Source organism: Peromyscus maniculatus, chromosome 6, assembly GCF_049852395.1.
Source record: "Peromyscus maniculatus bairdii isolate BWxNUB_F1_BW_parent chromosome 6, HU_Pman_BW_mat_3.1, whole genome shotgun sequence".
Taxonomy (NCBI): domain Eukaryota; kingdom Metazoa; phylum Chordata; class Mammalia; order Rodentia; family Cricetidae; genus Peromyscus; species Peromyscus maniculatus.
Window position 1 is genome coordinate 7,553,326 of NC_134857.1, and position 15,294 is coordinate 7,568,619.

The 15,294-nt window shown below is 45.3% G+C and overlaps 1 protein-coding gene across 2 annotated transcripts in view; it reads right to left on the reverse strand.

Moving 5' to 3' along the window:
• Usp13 (ubiquitin specific peptidase 13) overlaps positions 1-15,294 on the reverse strand; it is a 129,510-nt gene that overhangs the window by 78,883 nt on the left and 35,333 nt on the right. For both annotated transcript variants that reach the window (XM_016000308.3, XM_006971129.4), the window contains exons 4-6: positions 11,806-11,927; positions 6,582-6,724; positions 3,864-4,048 (exon numbers count right to left, since the gene is read on the reverse strand). In XM_016000308.3, coding sequence (XP_015855794.1) covers positions 3,864-4,048; positions 6,582-6,724; positions 11,806-11,927 — 450 coding nt within the window. The remainder of the gene's footprint in view (positions 1-3,863; positions 4,049-6,581; positions 6,725-11,805; positions 11,928-15,294) is intronic.

Sequence of the window (15,294 nt, forward strand, 5' to 3'; positions counted from 1 at the left end):
AAAGATACACAGGAAAGAGAATTAACCTGTGTTATCATGACAGACCCACTTAAATGGAAGCTAATTATTTAAATACTTATTTACCAGTTGGTTAACAAAAATATTTGTGCCTAATACACCTAAGATTTTGTAGAGAATCCAAAGATGAGGGAGGCATAACCCTTACTTCAAACTGTTAGTGTGGGTGTTCTATTTTGTGCATGTCTATGGAAGAGTTAGGGTCACTCCAGGGTGAATTTTGGCTCAGTCAGTAGAGCATGATTAATCTCAGGGTCATGGGTTCATGCCCCACATTGGGTGCCAAATGTAGTCGGAAGGTTTTCTCCAATCCTGCCAGACCCCACAGTCCTGCAGCTGCTTATAAAATAATCATTCAGAGGCCCTATATTATTTACAAACCGTATGGTCTATGGCAGACCTCTTGCTAGCTAGCTCTTATATCTTAAATCAACCTGTTCTATTAATCTATATTTTGCCACATGTTCCATGGCTTTACCTGCGTCCCATTACATGTTGCTCCTTGGGCAGCTGGCTTGCGTCTGCCCAGACTCTGCTTTTCTCTTTCCTGTCTCTCTCCTTTCCCATTTGCCTCTAAGCTGCCCTGCCATAGGCCAAAGCAGTTAATTATTTATTAACCAATGGGAACAACATATATTCACAGCATACAGAAAGACATCCCCCAGCAGCAGAGCAGCAAGGGTGTCAGCTTCTGGTGAACTCACTGCCCATTGCTTCACAAAAGGCCTTTTTTGTTACATTTACACCTTAGCAAGTCAATTTCTACGAACCAAAACCTTTTATCTGGAGTCTTGAAGGAACCAAATGCCTGAGCAATTCTCAGTCACAAGAACTCTTGGTTTTCCAAGTCCTCTTTTCACTAAGGCCTTGAACCCTTCAGGAAGGACTCAGCCAAGGTTCAAATACTTCAAACAAAAGGTATCAGTAACAAAAGGTAAGGTCACACAAGGCAGTTCAAAGCCTAGGTGCTAACAGTCTGGAATCCAAGCCAGATGCAATGCTCTGTGGGATCCCTGCTACACATTAGAATTGTAAACAACCCACATTTGTAGCTAGGTGAAGTGTTGATGCTGTCACTACTGTGACAGAACACCTGACACATGGTAGCTAAGGAGGAAAGATTTATTTTTATTTTTATGGTTCCACTAGGGTGAGGGAGTCAAGGCAGCAGGAGTGTGAGACAGCTGGTCACGTAGCATCCGCACTCAGAAAGCAGACAGGGATGATTGCTTCCGCTCAGCCTGCTTTCTCCTTGTAGGGCAGTCCCATTCAGGGTCACTCTTCCCAGTAAATTAACCCAAGCTAGAAACCCCTCACAAACACGTCATAGGTGATTTTAGGTCCTGTCAAGTTGACGAGAGAAACCATCACAGTCAGGTTGTTCTGAGAACTGAGTTTCTTATATACTGGTCTCTGCTGACTAATTTTGTCTACTAAACAAAAGCTAGAGCCATCAGAGAAGAAGAAACCTCAACTAAGAAAATGCCTCCATAATATCAAGCTGTAGGCAAGCCGTTAGGGTGTTTTCTTAATTAGTGATTGATGTGGGAGGGCTCAGCCCATTGTGGGTGGTACCATCCCTGGGCAGGTGGTCCTGGCTTCTATAAGAAAGCAGTCTGAGCAAGCCATGAAGAGCAAGCCGGTAAGCAGCATCCCTCCATGACCTCTGCATCAGTTCCTCCCTGTAGGTTCCTGCCCTGCTTAAGTTCCTGCCCTGACTTCCTTCAGTGATGAACAGTGATGTGGAAACATAAGCCAAATTAACCCTTTTCTCTCCAATTTGCTTTTGGTTGCAGTGCTTCATCGCAGCAATAATAACCCTAAGTCATGGCTCTACAAAACACTGCCCAAGATGGCACAGAACACAGGAAAGTCTCAACCGTAATGTTCTCTTCTTGCAGTAATTGCTTTTTAGTAATGATAAAATATCATGATCATGGCAACTTACAGAAGGAAGGGTTTATTTGGATTTATGGTTCCATAGGGCTAATCTATAATGGTGGGGAGGCATGGCAACAGGTGTGCAGAGTAGAAAACTGAGAGATCACATCTCAGCCTCACAGAGGAAGCAACAAGAGTGAACTGGAAGTAAAGCAAGGCTATATAAACTTTCAAAGCCCACCACCAGTGACACACTTCCTCTAGCAAGACTTGTGTTCTAAAAGTTCCATAACCTGCCCAAGCAGCGCCAGCAACAGAGGAACAAGTGTTCACATTCATGAGTCTACGGGAGACATTTCTCAATCAAATCATCACAAATTCCTGAATTACACACTTTTCTGTAAACCCCTAAAGAACACAGAGAAGGCTTTCTGTATCCGGTTTCCCCATTACTGGGTACTCATTACCCATCAGGCAGTATTGTTACAGTGTTGGCCATCACGTGTTGGTATCATTGCAGTGTGGACCCCCCAATGCATGGCCTGAATTTCTCTTTAAGTCCCAGAACACTCAGAATAAGACTTGGTTTACAGAGCCACTCACTTGGATGGAAAATGTTTCATACCTGCAATTCATAATTTTGCAACTACTTTTCTCTGTTCAAATTATGAGTTCAAATAATTTCCTGATGAGAATGACAAGTCTGAGGCCAGTCTAACTACATAGTGAGTCTGAGGCCATCCAGATATACAGTGAGACTGTCTCAAAATAATAATAATAATAATAATAATAATAATAATAATAACAACAACAACAACAATACCATTCTATGAAATCTGGAAGTAAGAAAATTCTCCAAAATGTAAAATAAAAGAATCCTAATACAACCTAACTGCTAGCCCTCAACCATAAAATGAATGGGAAACTAAGCTCATAGGAAAGCAATGGTCAGACTCAAGACCAACTCTTGAGTAGGAAGACTTTGGCCAATGAATGCTGAGGCAAGCTAACTCATCACAGGAAACCACAAAGAGGAAAGAGAGAAGACAGGTGTCATTACTCTTCTACAGACAGACATCATCACAGCTTAGAACAGAGAGGAAAGAGACACAAAAGCTGAAAAGATGGAGACACCAGGGCAGGTTGCTGCTCTAGATGTGAGGCTAAAAACTGTTTCCAGGACGGCAAGGTGACAGGTCCTCATGGCCACTGCTCAGTGTTTAAGTTTTGTGTCTTGACCTGGTATTACTTCCCTTTTCCATCACAAAATGGTGGGAGGGATGAATGTGGCGTACAGATGTGGTCCAAAGCCAACCATTTAGAGAAGATGGATTGAGAGCAGAGAGGGACAGCACAGCTGGCTGTCCGGGGAGCTGAACCTTCTGAAGGTATGAGAACCATCACTGCTGGGGCTCGAAGCACAGGAAAATGTTTTTGTTATTACACATACACACATCTGCAGGTACACACTCTTGCGTGCCACAGCATACATATGGACAACATGTAGGAGTTCTCTCTCCTTCCGCCATGTGAGTCTCGGGATCAAACTGTTCAGTAATCAGGTTGTCAGGCTTGGATGCATCATCTTTACCACTGAGCCAGGTACCTCTACAGCCCCACTGATTTCTCATGTTATCACTCTTCCCTGAATGGTACTAATAATGTCCACAGTGATTCTAGGGTTGTTTTCCGCCATCTTAACAGAGGATTCAATATGCACATCCACTTCCTAGATCCTTTTTCCTGCTCAGGTCCCCTCAGCCGTGAGATAATTTTACTCACACCTTACTGAACACTGCTGGGCTAAAGGCTTTAAGCTCGTGAATAAACACAAGAGAAGCTCCATCAACATTCCGAGGATGAGGAATCTCAAGCACTCATACCACAATTAATGAGAGGCAAAGCCCAGGTCTCAGACCTGTGCTGACAAATGTGAGATGCCAGTCATGCAAAGCCACACTCACCTGCCCCATCGGGTGTGATGGTGCCCAGCTTCACGGCCAGAGGATAGCCCATGTCTCTGTAATGCTCCAGTGCATGGCCATTGCCCCCTGAGCTGTCAAAAAACCACTTCCCACACAGAACAGAGCCGTCAGTCAGATTCAGCCAGAGGTTCTCCCGCAGGTCACACCGGGCACACTTCCAGCCGCTAGAAAGGCACCATAGAACAGTCAGAACAGCTAGCACATCAGAAACACACTGACGTGTGAAAAACAAACAGCATCTCCTACAGGCAGCCCTTCCCCAGGTTCTCACCCCAGGACAGTACTGCTTCCCATCCAGAGCACAGGACCATCCATCCAGTGCCCCGCCTGCCTCCCAGACTGAGCCAGAGACTATCAGCACCTCTGGCATGGCTCTTTAGAAAAGTGGCACATGATGTGAAGGGCAAGAAAGAGGTCATGTCCTCCAAACTCCCACTTCCAGGGCAGTGGCTCCTAAGCAGAGTGCAAACGTGGAGGATCCCATGTGGATGACATTTCTAAAACACTACCCATACATGGTAAAACTGACGTGGATTGAAACTATGCTGTAATCCAACTTGGGCATGTCCCAGAAAGACCTGTACATTAAAGGCACGGTCCTCAGTGTGGCATTATGAAGCCAGCATAGTCTGCAAGTGGACATAATGTACCTGTAGAACAGTTGTCTCAACATTTACATTTGGGGCTGGAGATCGTTGGTACAGTCGGCTTTGGTCAAAGGGGCTTCTCTTTGCAGTGGGCAGCGGGGACTACATTGACTAATAACTGGTCAACATGCTGAAAACAAGAGGCTTTTGAATGCTCAGCCATACATGGGACTTCTACATCACCTCCTCTAGGGCTCAGAATACTGCAGAAAGAATATGAGAGATGGAGTGTTGTGGAACACTGTCTTCTGGGCACAGCCACTGCACTCTTGAATTCACAGTGGTTGTGTCTACAAGATTGAGCCCATTCTGTCACGGAATACGAAGACGCTCATGTGTTTACCTACATGTATGTAAGTGCACTGTGTATGTGCTGGTGCCAGTGGAGGCCCAAGAAGGCACAAGATCCCCTAGAACTGGAGCTAGATGGTTTTAAGCTTCCATGTAGGTGCCGGGAACCAAACCCAGGTCCTCTGCAAGAGCAGCAAGTGCTCTTAACTGCTGATCCACCTCTCCAGCACCCATTGGGAAATACTTTCAAAGGGACCATTAGAACTCAGGACCCCCCTCCTCTCTCCTTTCACTCCACCATGAGCTACACAACCTACGGCACTGCAGATACCCTACCTGATACACTATATCACCACTGACTAAAAGCAATGGCCAACAAGCCATGAGTGATGCTGCCAACCATGAGCCAAGACCAACTTCCCTCCATTAATGGCTGATCTAGCTCAAGAGTTTGCTATAAAAGATGACTGACGTACCCTACTACACTACAATTCTAAATTAAGAAAATAAGTCACCCAAACTGAACACTAAATGCCAGTTACAGGTCAAATGGCTAGCAGAAAGTCCTATCATCTAATTCTAGAAAATTCTACAGAGGGAGAAAATGAGGTCCAGTGGTAATGTGCCTTCTGCAAAACTATTTTCTTAAAACAGACAGCAGTGTGGTCACGGGTCAATGAAACTGGACATATTCCTAAGCACCATCTGTTCTTTCCCTCTGAGATCTGCCTTCAGAGATACTACTGAATCCCACTGACCACTCTGGCCTGCTGGAGACAGCCCGACACTGTTTCAAGTCAGACCCCTGAGAGTGAACTCAGACACATAGATCTGGATGTGTGGGAGCTGAACCCAGCAGAATGGGGACAAGTAAGAAAAGGCAGAAGCCAGCACAAGATGTCACCAAGTGACCATGACCACTACGGGGCCTGAGCTCAGGCCTGATGGGGAACTGCAGGGGATAAGTGTTCCCCAAGCGGGAGGGGGCCGAGTGTTGATCCATCCACTCCACTGCCAGGGTGAGGTCCCAGAGGACAACAGCTTCAACTGGCATGTCTGACCATGCCACGCACTGTGCAGCTGGTGCTGCCAAGTGCAACGTCCCTGCGCAGAGCTGCAAATGTGTGCACACACCAGCTTTGCTGCAGGGCAGGACCTGGGCTTAGGTTTAGGGCCGAGAACACTCGGCACCGCTGTAAAGGACTAGGCACATTCAGGAAGAGGTTTTTATTTTTGTTGAGGTTTTTTTTTCTTTCTTTCTTTTGTAAAACAATTTTTAAAGTTAGCATGCAAAATGGTGGGTCTCATTATGACATTCCATGCACGTGGATCATTATAGTTTGTTCTAATAAGTCTTCCTCCACAGCCCCACCCCCCATGCCCACACTTCTCCTCTCTGCTTTCATATCCTGTGGGTTCTATTGTCCCCTTTTACTCCATCACTTCAGATCTCTTCCTGCCATCATGACCCCCTTTCAAGTTTCATGATCTGTACATACACAAATGTGCAAATGTGTATATGTGTGTAAACACTTAAATAAATTTAAATATAAATATGTATATGAGAGAAAACAGATTTTGCCTTTCAGAGTCTGACTTATTTCTATGAACAATTTCCAGTTTTTATTGGATTTGTAATAAAAGGCATCTGCTAAGAAAATATAAAAATGCTAATTCAGAGAAAAGGTAGAAAATCAGATGTTGCTTTGACCAGTTTGGGGTGGGGGGCTAAAGTTCCATTTTTCTAGCAGACTCTCACCTGGGAGGAATCCGGACCCCGTTGTCCAGCTGGGCCAGATTGCTGGCATACTTTGATACTGGCAGTTCATTCTCCCACGAGTCTGAATCCTGCTTCCTATAAGGCGACTTTGAGCTGAGCACTGCATCACATGCAATTGTTACCTAGGAGGCAAAGCCAGGGAGAACAGTGAAAACCCAGCTTCCAGACGTGAACGCAGAAGCTTAGGAAGAAATGCGGCAGCCTCGCTGTGGGAATTCAGTTACACCACGGTGAGGTCGATTCCCCTCCATCTGCCCAGACTGGACCCTGGCATGGGGCTTGGGTACTGATGTTGACAAGAAAACATGGAAGCAAATTCCAGTCATCAGCTCCAGCCTAGCATTCACACGGAATAATCCCTACCACTTAGCAAGTGGGGAGAAAAGGGTGAGCAAGCCAGGAACAGGAGTGCCCAGAATCTGCCCGAGGGCTGTGTTTCCTCCTAATGTACTAAGATATCCAATATCCTCGACTCACATGGCATGGGGTCAAGGGCACTTGAGTGGAATGCACACAGCACAGCTCCACTTCTTAGTCTAATGCAGATATGAGGTTGGCAGAGGACATGCCTGGGTGTCCCTGGGCTAGATGTGATGCCCTGCTTGGTACCCTCTGCTCTCTCTCAACACACCTGCCTAATGCTGCAAGCTATTCTCTAGCTCCTATAAAAGTTAAATTCTGCTGGAAAGTAACAGTACAGCCACTTTGAAAGCAGACCAGTCATCCTCCAAATGATCAAACTGTCGCCGCGGGACCAACCAGATCTACAGCTAGAGGTATATCCGAGAGATGTTGAAAACATGTCGTTACAAGAGGACGGATTAAAAGACAGCTGTAATAGCATGTTAGCTACACAACAAAATAAGCCCAGATGCTTGTCAATAAGGAATGAAAAGCCAAATGTAGGATGTTCATACAATGGAAATTTACTTGGCACCAGCACATACACAGTGCACCTACATACATGTAATAAAAAGAAACAGGATTCCAACATATGATGCACTGTGAATAAATCTGGAAAAATGTATGCTAAGTGAAAAGAGCCAATCACATTCTTTGGGGCCTCAGAAAGCTTAGTAGCATGAGTGGATAGTTAGACCTTTCAAAGTGGACACCTATTCATCTCGTCATGTACACAACCTCAGTGAGCGATCCCGTCAACAACCACCACAATGCATCTCACAACCTCAGTGAGCGATCCTGTCAACAACCATCACAATGCCTCTCCCACCAGTACACAACCTGCAGTGAGCGATCCTGTCAACAACCATCACAATGCATCTCACAACCTGCAGTGAGCGATCCTGTCAACAACCATCACACTGCATCTCACAACCTGCAGTGAGCGATCCCGTCAACAACCATCACAATGCATCTCACAACCTGCAGTGAGCGATCCCGTCAACAACCACCACAATGCCTCTCCCACCAGTACACAACCTGCAGTGAGCGATCCCGTCAACAACCATCACAATGCATCTCCCGCCACCTGGCAGAGTCCATGCCTGGACCGGAAGTCCTGCAACCCGTGTCCTCAGTGAGGCTTCCCATCGCCAGCAGGAGCTTGTTTTCCCAGCTGCCTGGCATGCACCATCCTTCTATGTACTTTCTCCACACACACATTATTGACAGGGGTTTTGACTCACAAGAGTCAGATAAAAATCTTTTTTTCTTTGAATATCTTTTCAGAAGACATCCAACAAATTTTCCTCAGGCCCCTGGGGCTCCCATAACACTCGGGCCTAGTGTCTTCAGAAATCTTCCTTTTCATGGGACCTCAGCCAAGGTCAGGCTGATGCTCCTGTAACTACACTGAGTTCGTTCCCCTGGAGTTGATGCTGGACTGAAATGAGGAGACCTGGACTCCACCTCAAATCTCAGAGGCCTCAAATCCCTGGAACTGGCTCAAACTGGCTCCTGAGAATTGACTGTTAAATTTTTAAAAATTCAGCATCCCTATATTTGTCACAATGCTATTCACAATAGTCAAGGAAAGAGAAAAAACTGAGTGCCTATCAACTGATGACTGGGGGAGAAACGATGCTAGCCTACAATGGAATGCTGTATCTCCATGACAGTGAACTTGCAACAACACAGATACAACTGAAGATCATTACATTGATTAAAATCAATCAACCGGGCACAGAAAGACAGTATCACATGCTCTCTCATGTGGAACATTACAAAGCTAAGCCCACTAAGTTTAGCAGTCTGGTGGTTACCTGGAGCTGGAGACAGGACTGAGTCAGGAGATGAAGGTTGGTTACTGAGTATGAGGGTGGCTAGATAAGGGGATTCGGGGTACTCATACACAGCGCAGACTTCACACATAACAAGGACTCTGAATGTTTTCATCATAAAGATGTTAAGTGTTTGGGAGCACAGATGTGAATCCCAGCACACAACTCAGGAGTCATGAGGACTCTGAGATGCAACACAGCCTAGGCTATGCAGCGAGGCCCTCCCTGTCTCAGAGCAAAACAAAACAAAAGCCCACTTCGCAGTATAATCAGCACTCTGCCCGTGAGCTACACCCCAGTCCTAAGATTATGTTTTAAATATATCAAGTAATTTGAAAAAGAAAAAAATTAAGAAATTTTGCTAAATGACTTAATTACCCTTGAGAAGGCCACATATTCAAACTCCGATCCTTCCTCGTTGCTTTACTGTAACTTTCAGTCACCTGTGCTCCCGATGGTTTTACTTCTGTGTTAGCTGGATGTGGCAACTTCCAGACAGTAGTCTTTCTTGCCAATACATCCAGGGATACCTCACTGTTGGCCTGGGATCAGCTATGGTGGGGGTCTACGGTAGCGATCACCACTCAGAGCTGTTGAGCAAGACAAGCACAGCACTGCCAGGTTCCAGGCTCTGGGGTACCCGCTATGAGCCCCTCCACTCAGAGGTGGTCTGCTCTCTAGTAGGACTTACAGGGTAATTCAAAGTGTTCTGTGGTAACACACCCAAGAGACGCTGAACACTTTTTTTAGACAAAGCATTTTCTTTTTAATTAAAAGTTCAAAAGAAAATCCTCAACCGCTAAAATCCTAGCAGCAAATGCATGGAACGAAGGTGAACTAACTAGTCTTTGGTGCGGCTGAAGCCTGTGGCTAGCATCAGAGAGGCAAACCCAGGCTTCCCTCTCAACTGGCCCACCTTCAGAGTTCTCTTGTTTTCCATTTTTTAAAGCATTTCTTAAAAAGACACTTTACTCAAATTTTCATTTTAAAGTGTTTTCAAAGACTGGTATTAAGGATTTTATATATCTTGCCAGTTCAGAATTTCTAGGGCATGTTCTTACACCTTTCAACTTACACTCTGAATAAAGGAATGTTTTAACAGTAGTGCATGGGGGTGGTTCTTCATTTGTTTTTGAGTTGGAGGGGGGTTGGTTTGGTTTGGTTTGGTGGTTTTTTTGTTTGTTTGGTTTGGTTTGATTTTGGGTTTGGTTGTTTGTCTGAGACAGGATCTTACTCCATAGCAGTGAATTCCTAGCAATCCTCCTGCTTCAGCTTCCCCAGTGTGGGATTACAAGCATGATTCACTGGGCCTGGTTTGGAGCTTTTTCTTAATATTTACATTTTTCACTTAAAAACCTTCAAATAAAAAAGTGAAAGAATGAAATTTTTTCATGACATTTATTCACAATATGCTCTTTACTTCCTTCCCCATAGCAAAACCAGAGTTTTATTGAACTGGAGCATAAGCGTTGGGGCTGGAGAGATGGCTCAGGGTTAAGGTTCAATACCCAGCACCCAGAAGGTAGCTCACAGCTGTCTGTAACTCCAGTTCCAGGGGATCTGATACTGTTACATAGGCACACAGGCAAAACCCCAATATGCATAAAATAAAAATAAAAGAACCAGACACAAGTGCTGGTACCCTTCAGGTTAAAACCGTTTTATCCACTAACGTATTTTATTCCTGGTAACAGCCATGAGTCAGCATGGGAAATCTGAGAAAGCGACAGTCATTCATTTCCACAAGCCTCCCTGAACACCTCAAGTGAAAAAGGATGCCTTACATTTAGTAAGTGGGAGGGCTGCAGCAGCTAGATGCACGACGCTCTTAATTCTGTGGTCTTAAATTTAGCTATATGACAGATCAGAAGAAAATAGGTTACGTTAGAGACTTTGTCCCTCTGAACATGGAAACTCTAAGCGCAAACATCCCCTTTTGGCAGGAGCAACAGCAGATGATTCTCGCTGGTCAGGGTCTGTCGAAGGTTCTGGGACCCATGGGCCTGGCTTTGGTTCTGGTGGAGTTTGAAGAGGGGAAAATGAACTGGCATGTTTAAAGGTAACCCACCTTGTCCCATTGCTATCTGGGGCCAGGCTACAGGAAACAGGTATCCGGGCACACAGTGAAGAAGGGGGAGAGGGTGCTGGAAGCCACACAGGAAGCGAGGGAGGAGAAGCAAGGACATCTTGGGTCACAGAAGCCCTGTGACCTCTCTGAGGATTCCAGAATCAAATAAAAGAGGCAGCTTGCCCATCCTGCCACCAACCCAGCACCCAGTTCCACCAAGAAAAGCAAGACCCTTCCATGAAACTGACTCTGAGAAAAGAAAACAAGAAAAAGGAAGGGCGGGAGAGGGGCTGACTAAAAAAACTATGAGAGAGCCATCTTGGTTCCTGGAGGGTCGAAGCTGGGGTGAGCATGTCTTCCCCGGGATCTCCAGGCCAGGATGCGAGAGCAGCTGGTTCTTTCCATAACTGTGCTGCTGCTGTTCCAGCAGGCAAACTCTGTGCATCTGTGACAATCCCAGCAACAGACCGGCCAAGGCATAGGAGCCAGCCCAGCCCAGAGGAGCCCAGCCTCGTGGGCAAGGAAAACCAAATAGAGGCAGCAGGGTGCTATGGGCCAGCAATAAGGGAAGGCCACTCTGGACCTCGGAGGAGACAGACACTCCTGTCCATACTCTGTCTTTATTTACTTACTTGGGGTTTTTGTTTTTTGAGACAGGTCTCACTATGTGGCCCTGGGTGGCCTTGAACTCACTATTTAGCTCAGGCTAGCCTCCATCCCATCCTTAGTGTGGGGATCATAATCATATGCTCCCCTTATTTTATCCTCTTCTTCCTCTGGACCAGCCTTCCCCACCCCACACCCACATACAACATACAGCCACGTACACACACACACACACACACACACACACACACACACACACACACACGTAGCCACGTGCATACTCACTGACCAGGGCTGGCAACTCCTCGATGTTTGGAAGGGCTATTTCATAATGGTCTGGGAATATAACAAGTTTGGCTTCGTCTTCATATTCATAATCATCACTATTTAAATCGTCATCCAAATCTAGATCTGAGAAAAGAATAAAAACAAAAGAAGTGAGGAGAGGGTAGCCCATGCCAAGGCAACTCTCACAGGGAATCCACAGGCTTAAAACACTAAGGACAGGATCTGACCCTGACAGATCCGACCACCCTCCTGCCCCACACCAGGAGAATCAGGCCCTCCCATCTTTCCTAAGAGGTATATACTTGTTATCAATGACTGGGTCACATCATAAAGCCTCAAAGAGTGAGCACATGTGCTAAAATCTGAATTTATAGGCTTTAAAGGAACAGATGGAATTTAGGGCCATAATTTCACTAGAACAAAGAAAACAAATTGTGTGTGTGTGTGTGTGTGTGTGTGTGTATGTGGTGTGTAGGCCAAAGGTCAGGTATCATTCCTCAGGAGCCATCCATCTTGTATTTTGAGAGAAGGTCTCCCACTAGCATGAAGCTCACTGATGCTGTGAGACTGGCTGGCCAGTGAGCCCTAGAAATCTGCCTGTTTGGGCCTTCCCAGTGCTGGGATTACAAGCACATACCACCACATCCATTTTGGAGGGAAGGTATCTGGGGACCAGCAGTTCGGGTCCCCATGCAGAGCAAGCACTTTACTAACTGGGCCGTTTCCCCTGCCCAAATGCATGTGGGTCTGAGTGGGTAAAGCCTGCTCTAATGCTGCTCTACACATTTCACACAACTTTGAGTAAGTCACAAACGCTAACCTCAGTACTTCTGTCATGTTCAGCGTGAAAAGGGTAGCCCTCCTCTTACAGAGGAGAGAAATGAGACATGGTAGAGAGGAGACCCAGCATGAGGCAGGTTCCAATAAACAGTAGCTGTTACCTAGAAACCCACCCCATCTCCACCACTGCCTCTCCCTTCTCTGTTCTCCCATCTCTAACAGTGATTGAAACCTTGAAAGCCAAACGGAACCCATCATGTGAGAAGTCCTGTTGTCCTAGGGCCTAGAAAATTCTCTAAGTAAAACAGGCCTCTCTGACCATCCTCTGCCAGGCCACCCTTGTGCTTGGTTCATCGCTGGTAAAGGTTAGGTGACAGCTCAGGGGAATGTCTGGTCATAATATTTACATGGACAGCACAGCCTGGCCCTCGGGGATGCCAGCATCCCGGGTCATGTTTGTGTGTTTACATGTTTGGGACTATGGTGATGAAAAATAGTCAAGTGATATTCCACTCACACGCGAAGCCACACAAATGGACTCTGTTGACAGAAGGAAAAGGCTGGGCCGCACTACAGCAGGCACCTGAGAACCAAGAATCTAAATTCTATCACCACCTTTAATGAAACGCTGCCCTACTTCTGACCTGCTCTTCACTCTCAAAAGCAGGACCATTCTAAGCAAAAAATAAGACACAGCAAAAATATAACCTGAACATAATAAAAGACTAAATCTTAAGATTCAGAAACACCAAAATAAAGACCCCAATGTTACAAATTGCTCACTTAACAAAAGGCAGTTTCAAAGGAGAGTCTAATAGTTTAAGAACAACTCAAAAAGCTTTCTTAAAGGGAAAATTCAAACAAAAAAGACCAGAATTATCCAAAATTCCAGATATTTTTGTTTTCTGTTTGTTTTATTTTTAAATATTTGCAAATATTGGGACCTAAGATAAAACAATAAATTCTTTTGTTTCATATACATTTAAAAACAATAGTGTGCCTGCATCTGACTGTAGCCCATCTATGGTGGTTTGAAAGAAAATGGCCCCAAAAGGGAGTGGCACTATTATGAGGTATGGCCTTGTTGAAAGAAGTGTGTCACTGTGGGGTTGAGCTTTGAGGTCCCATAAATGCTCAAGCCACGCCTAGTGTCTCAGTTCACTTCCTGTTGACTGTGGATCAAGATGTAGAACTCTCAGCTCCTTCTCCAGCACCATGTCTGCCTGCATGCTGCCATGTCCTACCATGACAATAATGGACTGAACCTCTGAAACTGTAAGCCAACCAATTAAATGTTTTCCTTTATGAGCATTGCTGTGGTCACGGTACCTCTTCACAGCAATAGAAACCCTAACTAAAACACTGTGTCATAAAAGAGTGAGGTTCCACCATCTGTAACAAAAATTAGAACCACAGTGTTCAATGAAAAGCATGGTCAGTTCAGCACTACAGTAGAAGTATGGAAATGTTTACTCTGGATAACAACGGAAGTAAATAGCCTGGGACCCTCAAGGCAAAGGCAACTTTGGATTACACCCATGTACAAAAGCTGGAAAGGAAGGAAGGAAACTGAGCAAACAAAAATTTCAAATGAGTTGCTCCACTTTATGCTCCTTTATTATTAATATATTATTCACACAGCAGTTTTAAGAAACAGAGTATAAGTCTTGGGCTTTTGTGAATGGACTCCATACACGCAAGATATCACCCATTTCTTTCCTATAGAGAACACAGTCACTTAATGCTACTTCAAACATTATCTGGACTGAATAAATAAAGGGAAGGAAAAAGGCCTGCTCTAGCATTTACTAAGAGTGTAACTATGGGTGAGTTACCTACTGGACAGTCAAGTAGATTCCACAGAATCAGGTCTTCAGGAACCTCAGGTCAGGTCTGAGATGCTCTAGAGCCACCATAGGTGACTGCCTACACCTCCATGCTCCTCCTCATCGACTTAAATTCCTAACAAATAACACGAAGAGCCTCCACACACACACCCCAGGGTAGTCCAGCTCTGAAGCAAAGCTGACATAAGTTTCGGAAAGGCCATGGTGTCATATAGGGCTCTTGTGTGTCCCCTGGGTGTGGAGAAGACAGGGACTTCACGTGCTTTTATAAAGTTAAACTCAGAGAAAGAGGACAGGTATTATCTACCTCCCTCATCCCAGGCCCTATGTATTGATGTCCCGAAGCCTCTTTGACAGCACATACTACACAGAACACCGACAGCTGTTAAAGATGCTTCAGGATGCCAATACAATGCTGTGCTCAATAAGCAAAAACATCAAAAGGGGTATGACTGTTACAGAGGTAACCAACCACTCCTGATTGGATTAGAGGTCTACTCTACAGGAGGGAATCCATGCCTGCCCCTATAAAGTTGGCTTAAAATACATATACACATGGTTGGGCAGATCATAGGCCATATAGGGGAACTGAATATTATTGCTTAGCTAGCCTAACACACAATCAAGCTGCCTACTAAATACATCTGCTTACACCCATAGACAAGTGCTACTCTCAGACTTAGTCAAGAGACACTTCTCTTTCCAGTGAATGGTGGAGATGTAGAGACTCGTGGCTCTATGTGGTAATGAAAACATGTGACAGAAGACTGCTCAGCCCTAGGCAAGACATTTATAGCCTATCCACCAGAGCCCAGGAAACACTGCAGAAGGCAAAGCAATAAGGACACAAGAGCAAGAGAGAG